This window comes from Mauremys mutica, chromosome 17 (genome assembly GCF_020497125.1).
Source record: "Mauremys mutica isolate MM-2020 ecotype Southern chromosome 17, ASM2049712v1, whole genome shotgun sequence".
Classification (NCBI taxonomy): Eukaryota; Metazoa; Chordata; order Testudines; family Geoemydidae; genus Mauremys; species Mauremys mutica.
Genome location: NC_059088.1, coordinates 22,193,539 through 22,205,571, shown reverse-complemented (window position 1 = coordinate 22,205,571; position 12,033 = coordinate 22,193,539). Strand labels below are relative to the sequence as shown.

Sequence of the window (12,033 nt, the reverse complement as noted above, 5' to 3'; positions counted from 1 at the left end):
TCCCACTGTGGGGTATCTGTGTAGCCCCCACCCTGCTAGGCCCTAGAGTGGGTCCTTTTCTCTCTGCAGCACTATGCCAACAGGGCACCTCCCCTCGGGTTTGGGGAATCAAAGACTCAGATAGTTGGAGGCCAGATGGGACCATCAGCTCATCCAATCTGACCAGATCATCCCAGCAAGTGATAAGCCCACACCACAGAGAAAGGTGAAAACCCACCCCACTCCCGCCAAGCTCCCTGCCCATCTGAGCTGGGAGGCAAATTCCTTCCTGGCCCCACCTCTGGTGATCAGTTAGGCCCTGAGCGTGTGAGCAAGAAGCGCCAGCCAGGCACCTACGAGACATGCTTGGTGCCCCCTCAGAGCACAGCCTGTCTCCAGCCGTGGCCGTCCCTGATGCTTAAGAGGAAGGAGATTAAAACAACCCAACCAACCCTCAGAATACACGGGGGCAGCAAATCCCTGCCTGACCCCTGCTGGTGGCCAGCTGAAACCCTGAAGCATGAGCTCTAGAAACATAGGTGATAAACCGGAAGTGAGCCCCAGGTCTGCTGAGCCCTGCCTCCCCCACCACCACAAGCAACCCCATCATACAATTGCACTCCTATATTTGTCCAGGGGGCCTCTAGCAACTGGGGTGACCCCCCCTTTTGAACATGGAAACGGGGACACCTGAGAATAAGTGGCCACAGTTGAGTGATTGCGGGGGAGGGGGCACAGGGCCCATGGGAATTTCGGTGACCATGGCCATGAGGGCTCCTGGGAATTAGGTGGCAGTCCCATGACCATCGGCACAGGGGCTCCTGGGAATTGCCCCCCCACACACACCTACAGTCCCAGAATACTGGGCACCATTGCTTGGAACCCCACTGATGCTTTGGGGGGCAGAACGCATGGACAGTGGGTGGGTCCCAAAGAGGGGAAAGCATGGGGATCCCTGAGAATGAGTTGGTGGGTCCTTGAAGGGCACTGGGAGAGAGTTGGGAGGAGCAGCAAGGAGACCCGGAGGAAGTAAGGCAGTGGTGGGGGGGAGAGGTTCTTGAGGGGACGAGCAGGGGAAGGGTTCCCTTAGAGGAGCAGGGATTTCGGGGAGGGAGTCTCTAGCTAAAATGGGAATGGGGGGATGAGGCTGGGAAAGTAGGGGTAGAATGGTGATATTAGGGGATGGGAGTCCCTGTGGGAGGCAGGGGAGTGTGGTTATAGCGGGGGGTTAGGAGGATGGGGTTCCCTGGAGGCACGGAGCTAGGGGTACAGTAGGGGGTTAAGGGGTCCCTGGGGGAGCAGGGAGGTGGTTTACAGTGCGGGGTTAGAGGTTGGGGGTTTCTAGGGGGCAGGGAAGTGGAGGTACAATGTGATAGGAGGATGAGGGTCCCTGTGGGAGCAGGCAGACAGGGGTATAGCAGGAGGGGGGTCAGGATCCCTGAGGGGAGCAGGCAGGTGGGGGTACAGTGGGGGTTAGGGGGTTCCTGGTGTACAGGGGGTGGGAGTACAACAGGAGAGGAAAGGAGATCCCTGAGGGGAGCAGGCAGGTGGGGGTACAGTGGGGGTTAGGGGATGGGGGGTTCCTGGTGTACATGCGGTGGGGATACAGTGAGGGGAGGGGGATTCCTGGGGGGGGGCAAGGAAGTGGGAGTTCAATGGGGAAGGGGGTCCTGGTGGGGATAGGTAGGTGGGGGTTCAGTGGGGGAGGAAGTCCTGGTGGGGGAGGTAGGTGGGGGGGTTCAGTGGGGGAGGAGGTCCTAGTGAGGGGCTGGTGGGTGGGGGTTCACTGGGGGAGGGGGTCCTGTGGGGGGGGTCAAAAGGGGACAGGTAGGTGGGGGTTCCGTAGGGGAGGGGGTCCCGGTGGGGGTTAGGGTGACCAGCTGTCCCAATTTTATAGGGACAGTCCCGATTTTTGGGTCTTTTTCTTATATAGGCTCCTATTACCCCCCACCCCCTGTCCTGACTTTTCACATTTGCTGTCTGGTCACCCTAGTGGAGGTTCAGTGGGGGAGGGGGTCCTGGTGAGTGGGGGTTCAATGGGGGAGGGGGTCTCGGTGGGGGGCAGGTGGGGGAGGAATCAATGGGGGAGGGGGTCCCAGTGGGGGTTCAATGAGGGCTGGCGGGTGGGGGTTCAATGGGGGAGGAAGTCCCGGTGGGGGTTCAGTGGGGGAGAAAGTCCCGGTGGAGGGCAGGTGGGTGGGGACTCAGTGGGGGACTGGCGGGTGGGGGTTCAGTGGGGGAGGGGGTCTCGGTAGGGGCTGGCGGGTGGGGGTTCAGTGGGGGAGGGGGTCCCGGTAGGGGCTGGCGGGTGGGGGTTCAGTGGGGGAGGGGGTCCCGGTGGGGGGCTGGCGGGTGGGGGTTCAGTGGGGGAGGGGGTCTCGGTGGGGGCTGGCGGGTGGGGGTTCAGTGGGGGAGGGGGTCTCGGTGGAGGGCTGGCGGGTGGGGGTTCAGTGGGGGAGGGGGTCCCAGTGGAGGTGTTAGGCCTGAATAAAGATGCAGCAAAAAAACCCAGTTATGCCAGCCTGACTGGAGTCAGGCTAATAGAGGTTTCTGGGTAATCCCAGAGTGGAAAATACTGAGAAGCAGCATTGTCTCACAAAGCCCTGGGAAACAGTGAGATCAGTGAAGGGGCTGGGACCAGCTGTGTTATATTGAGAAACAAACTGTCTGAGGAACTGATAAGAAACACAAGCATCTCACAGTTCTGACTCTTACTCCTTGGTTTAGTGTTCGGTGTGTTTTTAACTCCCTCGCATTCCTAACCTTTGGCGCTTGTTGAGATATTAACAATTCAATATTGTAGAGACTAGGCATGCGTATATATTAAAAGGTGTCTAATTTCTAGTTGTTAGACAAAGGGGGTGGATTGTTCTAGTGAATGATCTATGACGTAATAAAACTGTCTATATAAGCTAATACTAAGCTGTAAAGGGGCGGCTGGTTCTCTTCGGATACGAGCTGTTCTTTTACTGACACGTGCACTTGTCAATAAAGAACTTTTTATCGGACCTTGCTGGTGTTGCCTGTCTCTCTGCGGTCAGACAACGAACTTCGCTGTTGGGGTTCGAGTCCCCGACAGAGGGCAGCTGGGTGGGGGTTCAGTGGGGGAGGGGGTCTCGGTGGGGGACTGGCGGGTGGGGGGCTCAGTGGGGGAGGGGGTCCCGGTGTGGGGCTGGCAAGTGGGGGTTCAGTGGGGGAGGGGGTCTCGGTGGGGGACTGGCGGGTGGGGGGCTCAGTGGGGGAGGGGGTCTCGGTGGGGGGCTGGCGGGTGGGGGTTCAGTGGGGGAGGGGATCCCGGTGGGGGCTGGCGGGTGGGGGGCTCAGTGGGGTCGGAGGCCCGGGTGGGGGAGGGGGTCTCTCGGGGCGTGCTGGGGGGCAGCAGGGCTCGGTCTATAAGGCGGAAACGCGGCGCTGCGGGGGGAGGGGGCGCGTCAGGCGCGCTGCGGGCAGCCCCGGCTCGGGGTCCTTCCTCTGGGCCGGCGCGGCCCGGGTCCTTCGCTGAGGCGGTCGCGGGCGGCCCCGGCGGAGGATGCTGAGGCTGGGAGCGGGGTGGGGCTGCGGCCTCCTGCTGCGGGGCCTCGCGGGGGAGCAGCTGGGGGCGCAGAGCCGGGGGCTGGGCCTCTCGCTCAGCCGGGTGAGGGGCCGGGCTGGTCCCTGGGGGGCGGGGGGATGTGAGGAGGGGTCACACCCTGGGCTTGGCTCTCTCTTGGGGAGTTCCCCCCTGAGGCTGGTCGGGGTGGGGGTGTCACGCCCCGGGCTGGTCTCTGGGGGGCGGGGGGGGGGGTCACGCCCCGGGCTGGTCTCGGGCGGGCTGGGTGGGGGTGTCACGCCCCGGGCTGGTCTCTGCGGGGAGGGGGGCGGGGTCACGCCCCGGGCTGGTCTCTGGGGGGCGGGGGGAGTGTCACGCCCCGGGCTGGTCTCTGGCGGGCTGGGTGGGGGTGTCACGCCCCGGGCTGGTCTCTGGCGGGCTGGGTGGGGGTGTCACGCCCCGGGCTGGTCTCTGGGGGGGCTGGGTGGGGGTGTCACGCCCCGGGCTGGTCTCTGCGGGGAGGGGGGCGGGGTCACGCCCCGGGCTGGTCTCTGGGGGGCGGGGGGCGGGGTCATGCCCCGGGCTGGTCTCTGCGGGGCGGGGGGCGGGGTCACGCCCCGGGCTGGTCTCTGGCGGGGCGGGGGTGTGTGTCACGCCCCGGGCTGGTCTCTGGGCGGTGGGGGGGGTGTCATGCCCCGGGCTGGTCTCTGGGGGTGGGGGGGGGTGTCACGCCCCGGGCTGGTCTCTGGGGGGTGGGGGGGGGTGTCACCCCCCAGGCTGGTCTCTGGGGGTCTGGTGGGGGTGTCACCCCCCGGGCTGGTCTCTTGGGGGGCGGTCATGCCCCATGCCCCAGGCTGGTCTCTCAGGGCTGGTCTTTCCCGGCCCGGGGGCGGGTATTTGGGGGAGGTCACAGCCCGGGCTGATCAGTTTCTCCGTGCAGGGCACAGTGGTGGTGGAGCGCTGGTGGAAGGTCCCGCTGAGCAAAGAAGGGCGCCCGCCTCGCCTACACCCCAGGAGGCACCGCATCTACAGGCTGGTGGAAGACACCAAGACCCAGCCCAAGGGGGAGCTGGAGGTGATCCTCACTCAGTCCGTGGACAGTAAGTTCCCACTGGGGGCATTTGCTTTCCATACTGAAGAGCTGAGGTGGTGCTGGGTATCTGTCATAGGAGTCTGTATTTCTTTCCTGATTTTCACCGATCTGTTATGAGCTCAGTGTTCTCTAATGGTTAGAACAGAGAAGTGAACCAGGACTCCTGGGTTCTGTTCCCAGCTCGGCCTCTATGTCCCTAGCAGTAAAATGGGGAGATCACTGCACTACAAAACAGAAGGGATTGTTGGGTGTGGGATTTTACCTGTTAAAACACAGAGTGGTTTTGGAGTTTAGGAATAAAGGAATTATGGAAATAATTATTATTGTGCTGGTGCTAAAGCCTCCCCTCAGATCTCAGACACAAACCCAGGAGTTCTGACTCCCAGTCCTCTGCTTTAACCACTCAACTTGGTGTCCTTTGGTTTTATTTTTTAATGCTATTCGTTATTTTTAGATATTCTTGTTCAGAGCTTTTCCTTCACAATAATAACCTAACTCCACTTATGAGTGTGAACACACATACATGCTCATATGTTCTGAATATGAAGCATGGTATAGTGAAGCAGCTGATAGTCCCCATACAGTGCTCAGTCATCTCTCATGCCTCTGTCAAAACATTAGTGCTTTTAGGTCGTTTTCCAAACTCTCTTTGAAATGCCAGTTCCTTTTCCTGTGTTCGAAGTGCTCTGGCATCCTTCTCAAGTGGAATGTACTGTGTAACTGTAAAAGCTCTCTAATGATCTGTGTGCTGGCTTTGCCAGAGGTGTCATATTGTGCCCTGTGTGTCTCATTCACAGATTTGGGAAGCCGTGGTGATATTGTCTCAGTGAAGAAACCTCTGGCTCGTAACAAGCTCCTCCTCGAGGGACTCGCAGTTTACGCCTCTCCAGAGAACAAAAAAATGTTTGAGGAGGAAATGAGGGTGAGTTGGAGGAGGGAATTGCCTTTCCAGCCCACAACGTGCTCTCTGCTGTCCTAATGTGCAGAATTCTGCCATGAGCAATTTGAGATTCTCACTGGATTCAGTGGGAGCAGCATGCAATTTCCCAAAAGCTAGGATTTGGCTCACACAGTTAACCTGTGATTTTTGTTGGGGGAAATATACCAGGCCCTGAAAGTTTAATGTCTTCAGCAAAACATTCAGGTAGTGCAACCTCAGAATGAAACTGCTGCTCGCTTGGGGCTTTGTGATTTTTTATTTTTTTTTTAAATCCTATGTGAGATTTGCAATCAGGAGACTGTAAACCAAGAGAGTAATTTCGTTTTGTTTTTAAATGAGTTGATTAAACCTTTTTTTAGCAAATTGTGTGTGTGTGCGCGCATGTATGTGTGTGCTCATGCACACATTACTGGGATTTGAATTGCTGATTGTTTTATTAAAAATAGAAATCTTGCTAGCAATGTTACAGATGTATTTGGGAACACCCTGTAAAGGCTATTGAGTAAAGTCAATTGTTTCTAGTATCCCCTATAAAATGAATAGTGCTTAAAATGCCTTTCAGTTAATATAACCTTGCTAATGACCAGGAGACCAATTATGTATTGCAAAGTAACAGGTAATTTAACAAATTCAACCCTAGTACAATAGGCTGTTGGTCCATGATCGGGGCTCCAAGGCATTGCTATAATTCACAGTCAAGGATTCTGCATTGCCAAAAGTCTCTTCTTCACCTGCTTTGACAAGTGCTGTCTAATTTCAATGATGTAACACTGAATACACTAGTAAATCTACCATACAAAGCTGAAAAAGAATCCTGCTATTAAAGCTTTGTTGCAAAGTGGGGTGAGAACTGGGGCTTTTGACAATTGCTGGATTTGCTGGCTAGCGAAATGGGAATTAATGAGTTGTGACTCGCTTTTATAGCACACCGGAGACATCCTATCCCAAAATACCCGGCGTGGGGACATGGCTGACACTAAGGCATTTTGTATTGAGAGCTCCAAAAGTAACTCCAAATCCTGGACTGTGCAGAGATTAACTGGGAGACATTGTTAACTGTGTGTTCGTCTCACTTTTCCCCCCCAATCTTATTTCTTATAGCTGCGTGACGAAGGGAAGCTGGAGAGACTTCAAACCCAGAGTGGTGAAAAGGTGAGTAAAAGGTGGTTGTTGTGGGGAGACAGATGAATGTTCATGAAATAGCGGGTCAGTTCCAATGAAATGTGGGGAGAATCCCAGCCAACAAACCTGAAACTCCTGGCGTGTTAATGGGAACCTGATCTGATTAGTGATGCCCTTAGCATGGTGTCTTTCTATGTGGGGATGTTCGTTCATATAGCTTTTTCCCCCAATAAAAAGCAAAGAAAAATACATAGACTGTGAGCTTGTCTTTATCTAAACTGCCATTCCATACCTATGGCATTCTCTAAATGATTGATGCTATCATCCTTCTAAAGGGAGAGTGAGGTACCTAAGTTCAGTCCAGTTTTGAATCGGAGTTATAATGAAGGCTCGGTCAACCAGTGGTACCCATCTCTTAACATGATCTTGGCAAGAGAGTTTACCAGACCTGTTCTCCATCAGTGACACTGAAACAGCTTTACCCCGGGCTAGCTCTTCAAACAAACAAAGCCGTTCAGTCGGTGCTGGCTTCATGACACTGGACAGTGAAGAGCTGCTCATTCCGTGAATGTTTGCAGTGTGGGTGACAACTGGGTAAACCCCCACCCCCCATCCTGCCAGCGTGATTTAATCCTGACCTTCTGGGACCCTCCTGCAGGCATGAGTGGGGAGTTGGTTCTCCGTGAGCCATGCAGTCTTGGGTTCTGTTACTGCAGCGGCTTCGTGATGCAGACACTTGTCCGCTAGAAATTAAACTGAGACCCGGCCATTCCTTGCACTCATGCTCCCCATCTGTCATCCTCCTGCCCTTCCCTAGACCGTCCAGTTTCTGAGGAGCTGCCGTCTGGAGGTGGGGATGAAGAACAACGTGAAGTGGGAGCTGAACAACGAGATGGTCGCCCGCCACTTCCTGAAAAACGTTCGTGGTCTGGCTGTGATTGGGGCTTGCGTGCAGACTGAGGGTGGGGGAGGTGGCTAATTTAGCTCCGCCCCCGGGATGCTGAGCGTGTTAATCCCAGACAGCAGAGCTGGCTCGCTGTAGGTTGGGATTCAGTGAGCAGCTCGAGTGGAAGCTTGTGAAGTTATTGTAATGGGCTAGACCAGAAATCTAGGGCGAGGCCGAGGCTTCCACGTTCTCACTAGATGGCTCTTGGCTGGGGTTAGGATTTACAAGGCCAAGCCAGTCCTAGTGTTAAGCCGGAGGGCATCTGCAGGAGCCTGTCTAATCCCTGCAGGTCTCTGCCATCTCCAGGCCTCCCAACTCACCAACACTTGGGCATCTGTCGCAGCAGATACTCCCTGTCCAGCCCTCCCGTTTCCAGGCTTCCCCTGCCTGCGGTAGGAACGCCCCTTTACCCTCCCCAGCAGGCAGTCACATCAATCTGTCACCTGGCCCCCGGTGAGCCACCTCCAAACGCCTGTTTTTAAAGGGGCCACGCAGGACTAGCTGGCCTCTGACCCCTGCTGCCCTTACAGCAGCAGACCGCCTTGTTCCACCTAGTTTAAGTGTCGAACGCCCACAAGCCGCCGTTTGTGGTTAGACTAGAGGGACAGCTGCTGGCATTGGGTTGGAGTGAGCATCCTGGGGCTAAGTCGTGGTGCTGGTTCTTTCAGCTTAATGTCTTCGTGACGCCGCATGCGGTGAAGCTGCCCGATGAGCCCATCACGAGATGGGGCGAATACTGGTGTGAAGTGACGGTAAGTGTGCGGTTCTTTGGAAAGGGGGCAGCTGCTTTTGTTTGAAGGTCACTTAGCTACAAACAGCTCCAACTTCCTAGTCCCCACCCTCCCTGTCACCCTTCATGTTGGGCTGCTGGCTAGAGCCAGGGAAATGGGAATCAGGACACAAATTCTGATCTCCGCTCTGGCCACTGGCTCGCTGGTGTCTTTGGGCAAGTCACTTCCCTGCTCATTACCTCGGTTTCCCCCCTCTGTGACACCAGGGAAAATACTTGTCTGCCTCTTTTGGGGGGGGCGGAGGAGGGAGAGGCGTAGCTTTTTTGCCAACTGAGCCTGCTTTGAGATCCTCAGGCACGAAGTTACTGCTGCATCCCAGCTCTGCACCACCTGACACACTCCAGAGTGCTTTATAAACTAGATACCCATGGAAATGCAACCCCCTCTCGGGGGGCGGATTACCAGCTGGGTAGACAGCCCCTCTGCAAGATAGGAGGCAGGAGAACTTTGGCCAAGCCACAGACAAACCCCTACTCTCGTGAGAAGTGCCGGCATGCCCACAGCAGAGAGGAGCCAGGTTTTTAAGATTTCTCTCTCCCACCCACCCAGGAGGCACTTTGTAAAACACAGGGTCCAAGGCAGAAGAGAATTTCGCCTGCTGCATTTCTATTCATCTTTTTTTCCTTCCTGCCCACTTAGAGGAGGAGAGCCAGCTCTGAAATATGCAGGACGAAAGCTGAATTGGTGTCATTTACAGCTGTACCAATTTGCATCGCCTCCTGCTTAATTTGCCATATTGAATTCCCGATGCGTGTGTGCGTACATGCTACATTTCCGTGTTGGTTACTGCAGCTCAGCAAGCTGCGGGCCTGTAATTGCCAGTATCTTCTCTACATGATGTAACCCCAAAAGAATAGGGAACAGAATGGCCCAACGCTGAGAGACAAGGGAGAAAGGAGCTGATGTTGCAGGCTGAGATTTGAAATGGAACTGGAGGGATACAGGAGATTTCAGAGGGGAGCGGCAGAGGTGAAGGCCCTGGTACCAACCGTGCAGGAAGAGAAGACATGGGGGGCGAGGGGGGAGTCGGAGGCAGTTTATCAGGTCGGCTGTAGCAAGCCCATGAAGGGTTTTAAAGGTGAGATCTCTCGTTCAGCTAGATTTGAAGCAACTCTAAACGTCTTCCCCTCTCCGCGAGGCACTGGTGAGCCTGCGTCTGAACCTGCCCCGTGTGCTCTCTGACCTCAGGCCTAGGGAGGGTTTCCTGCCTGTGAAACCCTTAGCCAGCGACCAACAGCAACAACCTGCTGCGGAGGGATCCGCAGGGGCCCAGCCATTTTCTGGCCCTTTGCCTTCAGTTAACCTGGAAGCACGGGGCCGGCTCATTGTCTGGGGCCCTAACCTGTGTCTCTGTCCTGGGCTTCTGTGTTGCAGGTGAATGGCTTGGACACCGTCAGGGTGCCGATGTCTGTGGTGAACTTCATGAGGCCAAAGACCAAGCGCTACAAATACTGGCTGGCCCAGCAGGCGGCATCGAAGGGGTAAAGGCCCCTCCTCTCTGTCCTGGGGAGTTCTCCTCGGAAGGTCGAACTGTTGGGAGAATCTCCCTGCTGCGGAACCTGGACCCTTCACCCTACCGGCTGAGAAGGGCAGCCAGGCCCCAGTTGGCCTCTCTCTGCTGGGAGCAGTTAGCTAACTTCATTTAAACTTTGTCGGTGTTTGGGGGGAGGTTCTCGCTGCAACCATGAAGGGACCCTCCATCCCTCCCAGGTGGGGCTCTCTGCACAGGACCAGGAAAGCACCCAAGGTGCTGTACGTTGCTCCCAGTCAAAGCAGGACACCAGAACGCTCACAGCTACTAATAAAAGGCTCCTGTGTCCAAGCCCCTGGCAGTGGGAATCAGCTGTGTCTTGTTGCTGTCGGGTTCGGTCAGACAACACCTCAGAAGTGGGGCAGCTGGAGGCCAAATGCCCTATGGGGAGGGGAGGGGAGAGCACTGGGAGAAGCAGCCACCAGTGACTCACCTGATCAGTAGAAAAGCGCCAAATGGTCTGTTCCCAGATGTGCAGCCTTATGCCTGGTAGTGCCAGTGCTGAGTCCAGCCCAGCCGGATGGCAGGAGAGGAAATGGAAGGTGGAGAGTCCCTACAGGAAGTTACCTTATTGCAGGAACAAGACTCTCAGCTGGGCTGGAGATCCCAGCTCCCTTTCGCCGCCCTCCCTGCCACAGGCATTCTAACAGGAGGAGGGAGGGACGCACCCACACCGGGCACCCTTCCCCTCTGCCCCTGCAGCGACTTCATGGGTGAATGGGGCTAATACCCCAGAGCCAAAGAACCACCGTGTTGCTCGTTGTCACGGTGGCAGAGCGGGGCTGAAATGCGGCAGCTACAGCGCTGGAAGCAGGGTAACCAGAGATTGTCCTGCCAACCCTTTCTTGGGGCAGAGCCTGAGTCAGGGTTCTCTGTGCCAAAGCGCCTTTCTGGTAGTTGCTCTCAGGGCAGTGTGGGCAGAGACTTCAATGCCCTGCCTCTAGTGTGACTGGGGGACCCCAGCTGCTTTGGTCCCTGATCAAAGGGGCAGGGGAAGGGCATTTCCATGTGGGGACTGGTTCCTCTACCAGCCCACACCCCCATCTTCAGCGTCTGACATCATCTCTGCCAGGGCTGAGCCCTTCCCAGGGGCCAGTTGCAAACCCAGCCAGAGCAACGTGATCCCACCAGGGCATCCTCCCCTATTCCCTGTAGCCCCCTTGCTGGGCTAGTGTGAGCCCTCGTTGCTGGCTGCAGCCCACCAGAGCTCCCTCCTGCCCCTGTTCAAGGTCCCCTGCTCTTACTGAGGGGGTTAAATCCATCCATCCCCGCGCCAGCTCTCTGCCTCCAGGAGAGGCTGGGCACATGCAATTCCACCTCTGAGGGGGAGAGGCAAGTTCTGAAGCTGAGGGTGCTGGTCAAAATCCTGTGAAGCCTGAGTTTAAATGCCCAACAGCCTGTGCAAAGTCCTTGGGATGGACAGTCAGCCTGGGCCCTTCCCTGGGGGGGCAGGGAGGATGCAGTGTCCCAAGCAGGGCTCAGGCCCTGGCTCTCCCCTATGAAATACCTGGCCCAAAGAGCCACTCACTGCAGAATGTGCTGCCCCTTCTGCAGCTAAGGGGGAGCCCGGCATTGGGAAAGACCCTTCTCACCTCCCAGTGCAGGCTGGGGCCTGATGAGATTTGCCAAGTGCGCCATCATCTCCGCCAGCAGACGCAGGGAGGTGATCGCTGTGTCCTCCTGCAGCTCAGGGTGCCCAGAGAGCTTGATTTGCAAACACCTGTCACCAACCCCTGTTCTCTGGCGGTGCCCAGGCAGCTGCTTTCAGCCTGGCAGACCAAGGCCACGCTAGCCTCATGCACCCACCCATGAGCAGCTGGAGGCCTCTGGCTAGAGCGTGCCAGTAGGAGCATGCTGGGGTTCTCATCCCACCTCTGCTACTTCAGCAACCCGCTTCCCCTCTGCATTTCTCGTCTCCCGCAAGTAACCTGGAATAACATTGAGCCCCTGCATGTTGCCGGCTTTGGGGGTCAGACTCCGCCGGCCGTGTGGTGAGGAGCCCCGCCCTCTGCCTGGGTTGGGCCCTTTGACTTCAATCCACCTCTCCCTTTGTAGCTGGCTAGTACCTGGCACTGCCATCCACAGCTTCTTCCCTAGCCACC

The 12,033-nt window shown here is 56.7% G+C and overlaps 1 protein-coding gene across 1 annotated transcript; it reads left to right on the top strand.

The window, feature by feature from the left end:
- The first annotated feature begins 3,467 nt into the window (after window positions 1–3,467).
- On the top strand, window positions 3,468–10,239 carry MRPL9 (mitochondrial ribosomal protein L9). The gene is made up of 7 exons (XM_044992021.1): window positions 3,468–3,613; window positions 4,449–4,608; window positions 5,399–5,523; window positions 6,643–6,693; window positions 7,481–7,582; window positions 8,278–8,361; window positions 9,775–10,239. The coding sequence occupies exons 1-7, from the start codon at window positions 3,509–3,511 to the stop codon at window positions 9,883–9,885; spliced, it is 738 nt and encodes a 245-aa protein (XP_044847956.1). The 5' UTR covers window positions 3,468–3,508; the 3' UTR covers window positions 9,886–10,239.
- Window positions 10,240–12,033: the final 1,794 nt, after the last annotated feature.

Coding starts and splice junctions, on each gene's coding strand:
- MRPL9 (XM_044992021.1), top strand. CDS start 3,509: ATGCTGAGGCTGGGAGCGGGGTGGGGCTGCGGCCTCCTGCTGCGGGGC. Junction 7,583..8,277: donor CCCGCCACTTCCTGAAAAAC/GTTCGTGGTCTG, acceptor TGGTTCTTTCAG/CTTAATGTCTTCGTGACGCC. Junction 8,362..9,774: donor AATACTGGTGTGAAGTGACG/GTAAGTGTGCGG, acceptor TCTGTGTTGCAG/GTGAATGGCTTGGACACCGT.